The sequence below is a fragment of the Tiliqua scincoides genome, chromosome 4 (genome assembly GCF_035046505.1).
Source record: "Tiliqua scincoides isolate rTilSci1 chromosome 4, rTilSci1.hap2, whole genome shotgun sequence".
In the NCBI taxonomy this organism is placed as follows: domain Eukaryota; kingdom Metazoa; phylum Chordata; class Lepidosauria; order Squamata; family Scincidae; genus Tiliqua; species Tiliqua scincoides.
Genome location: NC_089824.1, coordinates 172,118,920 through 172,134,337, shown reverse-complemented (window position 1 = coordinate 172,134,337; position 15,418 = coordinate 172,118,920). Strand labels below are relative to the sequence as shown.

Here is a 15,418-nt window from a genome sequence, read left to right as displayed (position 1 = left end):
TTTCCAAATGTGCCTACTGAGCTATAGCAGAAATTTAGTCCCATATAGTTGTGATCTGTAGAATATGCCCACAAACCTTTGTGAACAATGAATATTACCGAAGAAGAAATGTGAATATTAGCAAGGAAGAAATGTTTCTGAGATTGGCTATTGCAGGAATAACTCAATTAATGCTATTTAGTTGTATGAAGGAAACCAGCAGGCAAGCAGGCAGCCAGGAAGCCAACAAGCAAACAAACAGCCAATAGAATGGGTAGTCATTATTAATTGTTTGATTTGAAAATTGAATTATGATTTAGAAGTTTGCAAGGAAGAAATAGTGTTTTTAGTGTTTTTAATATCTAGTCCCAGGTTTCTTATTCAAGATCACCCATACAGTTTGTAGCCAAGCGAGGAAATTAACTTTTGATCCCAGATCCTATGCTAATATTCTAACTGATATTTGGAGTGTGCTGATGTCACATGAGATAACTCGTCACACTTTGCTATGTGAATAATGTGATGTTTGCTAGATTTGACTTACCTGATGTGTTATTTGAGAGTAGACACTGGCTGGGACACAGTGGTTTGAAATTTCTGGCACACAGCCCACTATTTCTTTAGTGTTGGGTAATTGGCATGTTCAGGGTTTGTTCATGGTTGTGGTTTATGATAGAATGTTGATCTGATAAAATCCTATGCTCCAATTGTCAGTTTCTGGAGCCTTTCATATGAGAATTATGGCATTTTGGGCAAGAGAGTAGGGAGTCATTAGTTTGGTGTGAGGGTTGGCCAGTAGCACAAGAGAAATTGCCATAAAAAGAGAGTCTTGTGAACTATAGACTCCAGCTCACGCATTGGGCTCCTGACTCCAACAGTAGCCTTTTAACTGCACTCTCATTTCAGAAGGATTTTTCCTTTAAAGCCTCAGGGAGCAGTCAGGCTTTCTGTTTGGTTGGTGACAGTTCCAAAGGTTGCCATGGAAATTCAGCAGGCTCATCTCCTCTGTCGAATTCAGGCCTCTCTGTACCAAAGACAGATGGATATGACGTTCTAAAGCATGGATTAAAAGCAAACAAGTTGGAAGATTCCTTCAGATCAGGATTTCAGGGGTTAAAAGGGTTAAGGGTAAAGACTCCATTGAATGTCACCTGTCCCATTAGCCTCATGCTTAACTGAAGTATAGGGCTGCTGGTGGAGACAGTTGGTGCCAAGCAATATATGAATATTGCAGTAGTTTGGGATTTAAGGAATCTGGGTTCAGTTCCTTGCATAACTGACAGTCTTTCTATATGACTCCTGTCCATTAACCTAGTCCTGAGGTATTCAATCTGTGTGTCCCGCCTCCCTAGTGGCTCGCTGATAGGGGCGTCGTGAGGCATCTGGGGAAAGAGGTGGCTGCAGCTGATTCTGCAGAGCTCAGCTGCACCTACTGCCCGCTGACTTGCTGCTTTTCTTCAGCTGTGAAAGAGGTGGGTGGGGCAGCGTGAGGTGAGGAGGGTGTGTGAAACATGGTGGGGGGAGGGGGGAGAGAAGGCTGACTGGGCATCGGCAGAGGTGCCACATCTCATCATGGAGCTCTCTCCATGTGCAACCTCGCCCCAGGGACTACATTTCCCAGTGTGCCCCTTGCCCTGGGTGTCCTGGGATTGGTCAAGGCTGGAGGAGAGGAGAGGAGAGGAGAAGAGTGTGGAGGTGCTGCATCTCATCAGCACAGGGGCTGTCTCCTGGCAGGCTTCAAACTGGGAGGGAAGAGTAAGTTCAGCGAAGGAGGGAGCCAGCCTGCTCTTAGTGGGGGGTGTCCAAATGCCCCTGCCTGTATTCCTCCGTCTTGCATGGGGGGAACAGGGGTGGCATCTACATGTTGGGTGTATGTGTGTGCGCAGCCCCCGTCTACTTTGGGGTAAGTTGTAATCTTGCTCTGTGTGGCAGCAATCCTTTCCACACTTTCCTGGGAGTAAGCCCCATTGACTCAAATGGGACTTACTTCTGAGTAGACCTACATAAGCTTGGGGTCTGTGTCAGCTTAACCAAGGATCCTCACCTTTCTTTTTCCTCCCCCTTCAAAAAAGAAAAGCAGCCACTCTTGATGGATTTGTCTCCAAAAATTGATTAAAAATAAAAATCCCCATTCCTTTTTAGCCATTCCTCTTTTTCCTCCTGCCTCCTTTTGGGGAGGGGTACTCTGTTGGCTGCTATTGTAAGACAAAAGGCACAATCCTGGCTAGGTCTACTCAGAAGTAAGTCCTATTGTGTTCAATGGGACTTACTCCCAGGAAAGTGAGCTTAGGATTGCAGCCAAACAGTCTCTAGGTCTCAGTTTGCTTCAGTTTGCAATTAGCAGATACACACAAACAAAGACTTCCCCTCCCCCAGCAAATTCATCACTTCCCCCTCCCTTTCCAAAACCCTCCAGGTGTGCTGCTAACAAACTCAGGGCACAATCCTAACCAGGTCTACTCAGAAGTAAGTCCTATTTTGTTCAATTGGGCTTACTCTCAGGTAAGTGTGGTTAGGATTGCAGCCTCAGAGTGCTGGCAGCCTTGTTTCTAGTGTATAATTATAACACCTTCATCCCCATTTTGGGGATAACTGAGGTGAGGTGTTGTAATGGGGAGCCGTGGCCAATGGCTACAAGGATCAGGGGAGGAGCGAGCCAGAAAAGTTCAAGAACCACTGATCCTAGTCTCTTGGTTCTGTGCATCTCATGTTTTGAATGACCCTTGCCTGCTTCACCGGAGGGGTTGTGAAGCTCATTGCACTCAAGGTGGTTGTAGTAGTATGAATACAAATATTCAGGACTCAGTAGACTTGGCCTATCGTTTCATCTTGGTAATTGTAATCTTAGCCATGTTTACATAAAAATAAATCCAGTTGATGTTCATGGATCTTAATATCCAGGTAATTGTGTTCAGGTTCATAGCCATAGTTTCAAGTGGGAAACCCTGGCCTCTGAGCGGCCCGCTTGGAGGCAGGCTGTGCAGCATGGCCTTTCCCAGTTTGAAGAGACACTTTGCCAACAGTCTGAGGCTAAGAGGCAAAGAAGGAAGGCCCATAGCCAGGGAGACAGACCAGGGACAGACTGCACTTGCTCCCGGTGTGGAAGGGATTGTCACTCCCGGATTGGCCTTTTCAGCCACACTAGACGCTGTGCCAGAACCACCTTTCAGAGCGCGATACCATAGTCTTTCGAGACTGAAGGTTGCCAATACATAGCCAAAATTTAATTTCTATCCTAGGTTCACCCACCCTTGATGAACTTTCCTTTTTTTTCTGAGACCTCCTGCTCTTCTTCCTCTACAAAATCCTGAGACAAAAATGACAGCAGAAAACCACTTTGTTTTGCAAGTGGGGAATTTATAGAATTAACTCTTATTGTCGCACAAGACACTTTAGCTTACCCCACTTCACCTATTACTCACTGGACAACAAATTCAAATAAAAATCCAAGGCTCTTAAAAAGCCACTGCTAGGCAAAAAGACACTGCAGCAAACCAGGGCATACTGTGTTGGCAACCTCTTGAATACATACAATAGCTGATAGGGTTGCTTGGACTTTTCTAGAGGGTTGTTGCCTTTATAGTAGCTTTCCTGTTTCAAATGTGTTTTAAATATTGCAGTGATATGCAATGATCAATGTGCAGACCTGAATGCTATGGAGGCTATGGAGCAACCACAAAAACTATACTGAACAACTGGGCCTGGTGATAGAAAATATCCTCCATTTTGGATAATGGGTTGCATCCAAACCTTCTCTTCAGTGAATGCGATAATACAGTTCTTCGTGCTGAGACTTTGGAAATACAGAAGTGGGACAACACTTCCAATGTTATATTCATCCATATGGAGTCGTCAAGTGAAACAGGGAAAACTGAGGTATATGATACAAAAAAATGACACAGCCACCCACCTTATCAGCAGTAACCAGGCAGCTCTTAAGTGAGCAGGCTGGTCAACTCTGAAATGGCTTTTTTTTGGTTTTGTGTGCCTTCCTGCCCTCATTTGCCCATAGAGAAATCTTAAATTATGAGGGAAATGGTAGGGGATTTCTTAATGAACTCTACAAGTCCCACCCTCTACCTTTCCACAGTTTAGCCCAGTACAGTACAGTACAGCCTCTCTATAGGTTCTTTGACCCTTCCTCCCATAATTAATCAAAGCAGTGTTTCTTATGTACACGCTTGGATCTGCTAGGCTCAGCATATGTTTAGATTCACTTCAAGATCCCATTAGTTCCACTCATATACAAATGTGGTCAGCATTGTTTTCTTCCATGTATGCACCATGCATGCTGGCTCACACAGTATAGCCCCACACTCAGCAGATATTATGGAAATGGTAGGACAAGAAGCTACTGATATATAGGACTGTCCCACCCACAATTGGCCCATCTTAGAAAGCCAAGTAGGAGGAACAAGCTGGCTTTTGTCAATTTATGCAAAAGCAGTTTTGTTCTGAAATGCAACCCAAACTTTGAAAGGGACACTTTTTGTTCTTTCACCGAATATGTACTTTAAAAATTCCTGAAAATAACATTGCTGCTATGAGAAACTTCTGTGAGGACAGCTATGTTCATGTGTCTTCCTGATATTCTGATCTTCCATTCCTTTCTGCTGTAAAAAAAAATGGCCAAAAGATGGTATGGGAAGAAGACCTGCACTGATTGGTGCTGATTTGCAGTGCATACCCCCATACGGGCAGCCAATACTGGTTTGTAGAATTGTCAACTGTGCGTTCCACCCTGCAGATATTTTTAAAAGCTACTATAAACACTGTTCCAATCATTGGGGAATTTAACATTAATAAATATTGACATGGATTAGCATATACAAATAAGATGGGATTTTCCGTCATTTGGTGAAGAGAAGTACACAACCTCCATGTATATTATATTAAAAAACCCAAAAACACTAAAAGTTTGCAGAATTACATGTTAGGGGAAGTTGTATCCCTTGCGGCTAATTACATTGCAAAAAGTATTGAATCAATACTTTGAACTGTTGATACAAATACATTTGATATAGGCATTGCAACAACAGTGAATGAACTACCTGAGAGGAAATTTCACAGTCTTTTTTGCAAGTGTGAAATGTTGCTCTTGGAGCTCCAGTACTCTTGGTGCTGTCTTACTCTTAAAAAAATAAGGTTGCCCTGAAATGGAGGTTTTGCCCTGAAGGTTGCCCTGAAATGTTGTCTGGTCTGTACATAGCTAACAGGAGCACTCATGCAGATTTCATGCACAGCAGATGGTGTGTGCATAAATATCTGCAGCTCTGAATGTGCAAAATACTTCAATAGCTAGGCACGTGGGTAATGACCAGAGAGAGAACCTTTTTGGTAGTTGCACCTGTCTACACAATGCCCTTTCTGGAGAGGCCTCCCTGTGCCAGTTGATGACCCTTTTATTTGCTCAGGCTTCTCAGCATGTTAGTTAACTAGGGTTGTCAAATTGGATGCATTCAAAAATCTGAGATCACTGAGGCAGGGCCATAACATGAGGCTTGGGGATGTCACACCAATGTCAAGTCTTGAAACATGGGGGGGGGGCCCTAAAACCTTGTACCGGGGCAGAGCTCATCAGTAATAGTCTGGGATCCATCAGTAAAGAGATGGAGCCCTGCAGCAGACCCAGAATGACCTGAGACTAATGTTTGCTATCCACCCACTTGAGAAAAACCAAAAAGTTGAAGAAACAAGTTTTGGCAAACCAGCAGCCCAATACTGAATGGCTTTTACATTTGTGATTTTACTTGCTCTAGTAGTGTCATCATCCTCCTTCACTTCTTTGGAATTTTATAAATTACAGTTTTATTGTATTGTTATATGTTTGATTAGGCTTGTGAGCCACCCCAGGACTTCTTTTTTTCCCACTGGATGGCATACAAGTTTTAAAATAACTAAAATCTGTGGGTTGAGCCATTGCCAGTTTTCTGTCTGTTTGGATGAAGATATCATTTCCCTGCAGGTGTCATTGATGGATCATTGTATTAAAGCCTTCTTATTTCTCCCCCCCCCCATCTCTTTGGTCTCAGGAGACTAAGGAGATATTTGCTCTCCCTGTCCAGAAAGTTATTCTCTGATCCCAACCATGGCCAGTTCTCCCTTCTGCTTTTGATTATCCCTTTACCCTTCCTGACAGGATTCCTTCCCCTGCCCTCTGATTGCCAAATGACCCAGAAGAGGAGAGTTGACTGGGCCCATGAAGAGCTATTTAACCTGTTTTCATCCAGGGGTCTCTTTGGCCACAGAGTGACTCTTTGCTGGTTCTTTTCCTTTAACAGGCTTAGCTTTCCTCCATTGTGCCTGATCACTGGGCAGAAATGCAGAAATTACTATCAAACCATCCCTTCTGACTGGTGCGTGTGTTTTCTCCCCCCTTCCTTCCTTCTCCCTTTCTTTGATGCCAGATCTGGAGGCAAGCCTGTGCAGAGTGATGGGCAGTGCTGGCCAAGGCCTGATCGCTCTACCGCACAACCGGGTCACCCTTCAGGACACTGTGCTGTTTTCTGGGCTGGAGAAGCTGTCTGTCCCTCAAGACCCTGATAGCCAGAGTTGGAGGTCCGTTGACAGCCCTAGCCCCCCTGCCACACCTGAGCAAAGTCTACCTACCTTCTGCCTGCAGTACTTTGATATGCTCTACCCCGATGATAGCAACTGGGTCCCGAAAGGTCTGGGTGAGAACCAGCAAACCAACAACCCAGGGGGCAGGACAGAAGTGCCTAAGGAACCGGAGCAGTGCCCTATCATCGATAGTCAAGGTTTGAGCCTCACGCCTGAAATGGACTACCAAGCCAGTCTTCATCTGGAGGAGCACTCACTGGAGCAGGTGCAGAGCATGGTGGTGGGTGAGGTACTCAAGGACATTGAAACCGCTTGCAAGCTTCTCAATATTGCAGCAGGTGAGTACCTCAGGTATTCTTTTCTTTTCACTATCATTCCATCAAAGAAAAAGAAGCTCTTTCTCAAGTCATGCTTCCCAGGTCCCAGCTGGTAATGCTGGAGTTTTCTCCCATGGTGAACACACTGATTGTTCCATTACTCACTTTTAAGGGAAGCAGTTGAGTTTTTCAGTAAGGATACATTTGGTACACCAGGAGTTGGGAGCAGATATGGCTTCTTTTTGAAACTAGTGGCATGAAACCTGCATAGAAGTCCTGAAAGACCTGCTGAAGTTTTCCTCATTCCTTGCTGTCTCAAGGCTTTCAAGGAACTGGAGAGCTGTGGCAATGGATGGAGGTTAATTCGATGCGCTCCTGTCCATCGCCATCACTGATTCTTTCTGTTGTTGCTCTTCAGGTTGTTCTTTGTCCCCATCTGATGTAAAAAGTGCTACAACAAGGAAGGTGCCTGCTTGGGTTACACACTGGCATCAGAGATAGTTCTTGGAGATGTAACCAATCACACATCAAAAGCTATTGCAGGGGGAGTTAGAGGAAAGATTCAATGCTATAGCTATGCATTGACTAATGAGGCACAAGCCAGGAAGCCTTGTTTTGCCGTTAGCAGAAGAAGAGGAACTTCACCCAGAATGCTTACAGCACTTGCTCTGAAGAAGAATTATGCTTGAAGCAACGCGTACACTGTATCAGGAATATATCTTTGTCCTCTTGTAGATCCAGCAGACTGGAGTCCAGGAAATGTCCAGAAGTGGATCTTATGGACTGAACACCAGTACCGGCTGCCCCAAATTGGGAAATCATTCCAGGAATTGTCTGGAAAGGACCTGTGTGCCATGTCCGAGGAGCACTTTCGTCAGCGTTCTCCCGCATGTGGTGATGTCCTGCATGCTCACCTGGACATTTGGAAGTCAGGTACCTAGTGCAACACCTGAGAAATAGATGGGCACTGCCAAAATGTGTGGCACTGAAGCACTACTGGCATGCTGGGCAGCGGCAGAGTCTTTTTCCTGCTTTCATTCTTCTGTAGTATGAGGGCACCTCCAAAATATCTCTTGCAACCCAGGTTATCCCTACACTGCAGTGAAAGGGAAATAATTTGTGGATCTGCTTGTTACATTGGCTTACTGCCATCTTTTGTGACTTTGTACTGGTGCAATGAATGGGATTGGGTTGGGACAATCTGTAATGGAAGGGTTACTGATTAGTTGGTTGTCTCATAGCAGGGAGTTGGACTAAATGGCCTTTGGGTTTATTCCAGTTTGAATGAGTGACTTTCCTGAGGTCCTTTCAAATGTGAGAGAGGGGAAATCTGTGCCTAAGGGCGCAATCCTAGCCAACTTTCCAGCACTGGCATAGCTGTGCCAGTGGGGCATGTGCTGCATCCTGCAGGTGGGGGGTAGTCATGGAGGTCTCTTCAAGGTAGGGCAGTGTTTGTTCCTTTACCTCAGAGTTGCGTTGCCCTTATATCAGTGCTGGAAAGTTGGTTCAGATTGTTGGGAAGTCTTGGGCACACTTATACACACTTTCCTGGGAGTAAACCCCACTGAACACAATGGGACTTAGTTCTGGATAGGCATGCATATGATTGTGTTGCAAGTACGTCAGAGGGCACTAGGCTGATCACTGGATCACTCTTTGAGATTTTTGCTTGCCTTCCAGCTGCCTGGATGAAGGAGAAAACTGCCCCTGGAGAGTTCCATTACTGTGGTAAGTTCCCTCTTGTGTGTAACAACCTTAACAGGACACAGGAAAAGAAGGGAAGGAATTGGGAAGCTATTGGGAGTACAGATAACAAGCCCATTGGTGTGTTTTACTACTAAACAAATTTCTGCTGCTGATACTACTACTACTACTACTACTACTACTACTACTACTACTACTACTACTACTACTACTACCACCACCACCACCACCAACAACAACAACAACAACAACAACACAGGCCAACCCACATTTTGCTTCCTTAAATGTTACACCAATTCCTGGGTATATTTGGGGTGCCGATTCCAAAAATGGCATCCGTTTTGCCCTATCACGTCTAGTTTTGGAGACACAGCATAGCCTCTTTAGTGAATGGTTCAAGCAGCTTGCCCATGAGGAAGCCTACACCATGGCTTCCTCATGAGGAAGCTGCTTGAACCATTCACTAATGAGACTATACTAAATCCCCAAAACTAGACGTGATAGGGCAAAACGAATGCCATTTTTGGAATTGACACCCCAAATTCATATCAAATGACCATGAAGTTTGGGAAAAACTTTTCTGACCCTCAATTTTGTAGGCCTGTGTAATAATAGGAGTAGCTGCCGCCATTTTTAGTTCTACTTATTTTGTTGTTTGGGTAATACTGGGCAAAAAAAAGGACAGTCTGAACATTCATTCCCTCATTGGATTATCTGATCATTGACTGGGTCTGGTCTCTTGTTGCAGGGAGCGAAGAGAACTGGACAGACAGTGAGGTGGATTCATCCTGCTCAGGTCAGCCCATTCACCTGTGGCAGTTTTTGAAAGAGCTTCTGTTGAAGCCCCATAACTATGGACGCTTCATTCGTTGGCTTAATAAGGAAAAAGGTGAGTGTCATTTTATTCCATCATGGAAATTCAGACTAGCTCCCTGATTTAGAAAATAGGCCCTTCATCTCCAGGTTCTGTTTACACAGAAACAGAATTTATTGCTCAAATACTATATGGTGGTAGTTCTACAAGCCTGACATACAGAACAAGTGAACGGGGATCTTCTTTGCGGCATCTGTGTCAGATTTCAGTAACTTCAGTGATGATGTTGTGATTCACATGTAGACTGCTACAGTTGTACCTCCCATTGTTGATGGTGCATGTGACTTAGCCCCTTGAAGCACTCCTTGTCTTGCCATAGGGTCAGTGGTTCTTTAAAAGCAATGAGCACACCAATGAGTAAAGAACTTCTCTTTGGTATGAATAACTTCAAGTTACCTGGCTTACTCTCAGGCAAGCTATCAACAGAGAGCAAATAGGATGAGCAATGCCTACACCTGTTCTGTTACCTGGACACCCTCTACATGCCTTCCGAGTACCTGCAGCAACAAACTCCAATGACCAGTAGAGCGTGTGATGCCTTTCTTGCAGCCTAGGCTTGCACTGCAATGTCCACCCAATGATGGTCTCAGAGGGTACATCTTAAGCCTATGTACTTAGTGCTAATTAGATTGCTGCAATCAATGATGTTTATAATTTGTAGAGGTGTACTTATTTAACCTTCAGATTATATTGTGCCTCCCCGGTGGCGTAGCTGGAGGGGGGGCAGTGTACTCAGCCTGGCAGGGGAGTGGGCAAGCGGCCCCTCCCTTTGGAGCTGTACGGCTCCATTTTGCCCCCCCCCTGCTGGGAATGGCTCCGAAGGGAGGGGCTGCTCGCCCACCTCCCTGCCAGGCTGAGTGCTTCACCCCCCCTCCAGCTATGCCACCGTGCCTCCCACCCGCAGGTGTCTGGCCTTGAACTGGCGCTCAGCACTTTCCAAGATGAAATAAGCAAGCGCAGGAAGAAGACTCCAGCATTACTTGTCAGACAGCCTCTACCAATTATAACAAGCTTTGTCGTCACCTCCACATGCTCAATTCTATTAGTTTGCCTGTGATAGTTAACACTAACAAGGCTCAGTTGATGCATCCTGTTGAGGGATAAGAATAGGATAAGCAGTGGTCTTTTAGACCACTTTAGACCACTTGGTCTTTTAGACCACTTTTAGACCACTTTAGAAGTTTCTGCAAAATAATGAGAGTATATTTCTAGTCTTTTAACCCCTGAAGGGTTGAGAAGGATTGAAAGGGACATGTGATACACCACTAACTCAAGATTGGTCTTTTGCAATATGCTACCAAATCCCTGCAGTGAGTTTTTATGGTCCTTTGTGAATTTTTCTTATGCTTTCTTAAGCTACTGTTTCCGTTAATCACTTTCCTAATCTAAAGCAGTGCTCTTCAATTTTTTTTTGTGCCATTATCCCCAATAAATTAAATAAATAAAGTAAGTATAAAACTGGGGATGTATCATCAATCCTTCCCCTCCTCCTAGGACTCTATCTGTCCACTTTTGCCCCCATTGCCACCCACTCCCTGCCCCTGTCATGCCCTCCCAGCACTGTTTACTGTAACCAAATGCTGTTGTTGGAGAGAGCAGAAAAGGTTACCATGAAACCTGGTGCTAGTGAAAGCTATTTTAGCACAATTGCTAAGAACCTGAGCAGGACTGGAATTCAATATCCTGATACTTGAAGGGGTATACCAGATACTTCTCTCTTTGCCTAGTGTTTTTCTAGTTCAGTGGTCTTCAACCTATTTTGTTCTCATAAGTTGCTGTGACCCCACAACTGAGGCTTCGTGACCCATTGGGTCATGACCCCAAGGTTGAAGAATACTGATCTAAAGCATTGCAAGGGTGCCTGTAAACAAATTTTGGTTAGATTGTACACTGCAACAGATACTATTTTTGAACAGCTATATATCAATATTAATATAATAATTATAGTTAATTATATATAATTAATTAATTGTATATATAATATTAACTAATCATATATGTATAAAATAATATATAATTATATATATAATTAAATATACAGGTCCAGCCTTATTATACACAGATTTTTTTATACACGGATTTGACTCAACACGAATGGCCTCTGCAAACGAGAAGGAATGTGCTGATCCCTGGAGAAGGGGAAAAATGCATCCCTTTAAAATCAGTTTAAAAAACTGAACAGTCCTTTAACAATAGCCTCGTTAATGTGAGAGAGAGAGAGGGCAGCTGGCTGACAATCCATCAATCCTTCTCTCTCCGGGCGACCCCTTTGCATTAGTGAAGGAAGAGGCTAAGTGAAGTGCCTTTGTAAGTGCTTGGAGGAGGACTGATTGATGGATTGTCTTCTCAATGACTCTTATCTTAAAATCACAAAGGTCAGCAGGCTGTTTTTAAATCACCTGAGCAAAGAAACTTTGTTTTTTAAATTGATTTGCTATAGTGCCATCCATATTAATTAATTAATTTATATATGAAATCCTATCCTATCCAACTTTCTACTGCTGGGGCAGTTGTGTCAGTGGGGTGTGTGCTGCATTCTGTGGTGAAGGGGCAATCACTGGGGCCTCCTCAAGATATGGGAATATGTGTTCCATTACCACTGCATTGTGGCTACACTGGAGCTAGAAAGTTGGATACGATTGGGCCCATAATTAATTATATTAATGAATGTAATATAATAATATGAATATATTAGTAATAATTTGTTCCATTGTTCCTCATGTTTGCTTCCTAGGTATATTCAAGATTGAAGATTCTGCCCAGGTGGCTCGTCTGTGGGGAATCCGGAAAAACCGTCCTGCCATGAACTACGATAAGCTGAGCCGCTCCATCCGGCAATATTATAAGAAAGGGATCATCAGGAAACCAGACATCTCCCAGAGGCTGGTCTACCAGTTTGTACACCCTGTCTGAATGGCAGAGGGAACATATTTAGATACACTGACTGTGGATTTTCTGAATGCATAGCATCCCTTACCTTGTGCAACATAACTTTAACGAAGACAAAATCAAGGGTTCCCTGACGGTATGTGGGGAACAAGAGGCTGGGAACCCTTTGGATTTGCCTATTGACCTTCAGAGATTCCTGTGCTCCTAGGTTGTGTATACGGGGGGGAAGGGGAACATACCAACCTCTACTGCCAGGGTAATATGGCAAATAAGAAGGAACTTCTGTGACAGGAAGTACAGTACATACAATTCATGGGTGGTGGTGGTGGCCTGGTTTCATTTATGAGAAATTTTCCTTTTCATATATATTCAGCTGTGGGCATTGGGAAGCAAAGAAAAGGTGGGAAGGAAGGCTGAATGGAGGTGATGCCTGGACTCAGAGTCTAACCTGAAATTGTTGCTTCTTTTCCAGTGAAGTCATTGGGGAAAAATATTATGCTCATGAAAGTGATGTAGTGAGTCTGAGATTTTTTGCAACTTGCTGAATTTTTGCCATGGGACAAATAACTCTGGGCACTAGAAAAAGTTTCATATGCATGAGCCAGGTGTCTCAGTATATTTGTTTGGGGCTGACCTGGTGGCCAAATCTCCAGTAGAAGATTGTCCCGTGTTCTCCTTGGAATGTTGCATGCCAGTTTTCCAAGCTGTCTGAATGCCCCCACTACCCTCTCACCTTCTTATGCTTTCCATTTATCAAGCAGAAAACCTCAGGAGCACACAATGAGACTAGAGAGTGGCTTTGGTAATCTTACCGTGGGGACCCTGCAACTGAGTGCCATACTAATGTCCCCAACTTACCTACTTATGATTGGCTAAAATAAATAATTTTTTATAATATTGGATTGGGGAGCTGATATTGGACATGTTTGTGTAAACCAGAAGCAATTCTTTGGATTTCAGTATAATGGTGCAATAGTTAAGAATCTGGGTGGCATTGCAATGGATCTATTTCAACTACAAAAGAGTATGATGGTAGCTGATCTCAAGGCAGCAGGCCAGAAATGCTACCCAGGTTTATAATTAGAGAACTAGTTTCTTTCTCATATATGCATGAATGCGAGATGTGACTTTTTCAGGTATTGTTAGCAGAAGGACAAAGTCACCTGTTCTCAGCATGCGAATGAGCATCACACAAGAGGAAAGACAATGGGATCATGTACAGCAGTCTCCTGCCAGGGCTCACACTGATCCAGGGATAGAACACTGTGGCACTTGCATGCCTGTGGAGGCCAACTGGCTGAGCATCTGGGTAATGCTGAGAATAGCAGAGTCACTATTAAATGGCATGCAAGACAGTGCTGGCAACTGTGCAGGTTGCTATGATCTGTTCATGTTTGCTGGTCTCACATACTGATTGCTGGTGTGTGTGTGTGTGTGTGTGTGTGTGTGTGTGTGTGTGTGACAGTAATCACAAAGCAGTAGTGCCTTTGCTTTTGACTTTCTGAAAATATACAACGGATTGTTGTTGTGGTTCCATAGCTTATGCTGGGAATTGGAGATCACCTTGCAGCCTCATAGGATAGCCTAATTGTGCTAAATTCGGCCAATTGTGTGCACTTTGTAAGCCAGTAACTCTGACTGTCAGTCATTATTAAGGCAAGCATGGACATTCCATGCTCCATTGCTCTCCCACTGCCAACTGGGAGAACAACCATTGAGTGTGTGTGCCTGTTCCTCAACTTCATGCCGAGCCCTTTTCTGTTTCCCTTGCAGACTTCCAGACAAAATTGCCAAATCCTGTTGAAAAATCTGTCATGGCTACCAAAAGATAGGAGGGAGGAACTGGGGCTGCACTTAACCAGTACCAAGCAAGTATGATATTTAGAGATCAGAGAAACATGGAGTAAAGAGCCAGAAGCTTAGGGATCATGTACCAGGGAAGATTTGTTGACCTAGAGCACATTAAATTGATTCTCTCTCCTGCAGTATGACTATGGGTATGTGTTTAGAACATAACTGTAACACACTGTAACACACATTCATTAAATGTTGTGTGGTTGTGACGTGAGTACCTTATCAAACTACCAGTCCAACTAAGTGTCAGATATTATTTGAAACTACTAGTCCTGGCCATTTGCTAGAGTTATTACCTTTTCTTGTTTTTTGGCAGGCTCCTGTGTCACAAAGTGCAGCATGATAGACAGAAATTCGAAAGGTGAAGGGAAGTTGCTCTCTCCCTAATTTTGTAGTAATGTTCTACTCTTAATCCCACAGATAGCCCTATCTGCTCATTTAGATAAATTGCTGCAAAGACAGCACATGATATGAGGCATAGCAAACTCATCTTAGTTTTGCAGGCTAACAGAAAGAGGGTCAACCTTTCATGATAGCATCACCCTCACATAGGTCAATGGCTCTCAAGTTTTTGTGTTCAGGTTTTAGGAAAAGAAGGGTTAATATAACTAACAATGCAGCAGGGACCCGCATCTAACAGTCTTCTAAATGGTGCTATCTGGCCTTCCGGTTACCAATGCTCAAAGCAAAAAGGTGCGTGGATGAGCAATGGCACTTGGCAGTGAGTCATTTTGGGGGAGTGGGGCCTACTTCCATCCCCACTTCTGCCCACTTTCACTTTCTTGTTAGAGCAAAAGTAAGGGCTGGTCCAGGGTTACAGAACAGTGCTTTTCCAGCAGTAATACTAATGTTCAGTTTGATCCGTGAAACCAGTTTTAGTATTCTGCGTTCAGCCCAATTTAATTTCTGCCTTGTTTAACCTCTGACAAGTCTGCTAAGAAAAGTAACAGTGAGGAGGATGATTGCTGTAATGTAGCTTGTGTTTTCAAACCACAGATTAGTACTACTACTTCTTCTCAACCTTTGCCTTAGCCTCATATTTTTTTAAAGATTTTTTTTAAAACAGAGTTGCCTTTCACTTTATAAGATGACAAACTGCTGGTACTGAAGTTCAAGATGACAAGAATGAACTGCCCAATGGGAAGGGGACTGTGTTTTGAAATGATTTTCTTTTACATTAGCTTGTCCGACAGTTTATAGCTTAAATAGAGAGTTTAGAGATAAGTGGGTGTCCTTGTGC

The 15,418-nt window shown here is 43.8% G+C and overlaps 1 protein-coding gene across 2 annotated transcripts in view; it reads left to right on the top strand.

Moving 5' to 3' along the window:
- The window catches only part of SPDEF (SAM pointed domain containing ETS transcription factor), a 140,868-nt gene extending 128,520 nt beyond the window's left edge, over window positions 1-12,348 (top strand). Inside the window, exons 2-6 of one of the 2 annotated variants that reach the window (XM_066623367.1) lie at window positions 6,387-6,878; window positions 7,593-7,790; window positions 8,538-8,585; window positions 9,310-9,450; window positions 12,170-12,348. In XM_066623367.1, coding sequence (XP_066479464.1) covers window positions 6,413-6,878; window positions 7,593-7,790; window positions 8,538-8,585; window positions 9,310-9,450; window positions 12,170-12,348 — 1,032 coding nt within the window. In that variant the 5' untranslated portion in view covers window positions 6,387-6,412. Of the gene's footprint in view, window positions 1-6,379; window positions 6,879-7,592; window positions 7,791-8,537; window positions 8,590-9,309; window positions 9,451-12,169 lie in introns of those variants that run through there. The other variant, XM_066623366.1, reaches the window with a different exon arrangement.
- Window positions 12,349-15,418: the final 3,070 nt, after the last annotated feature.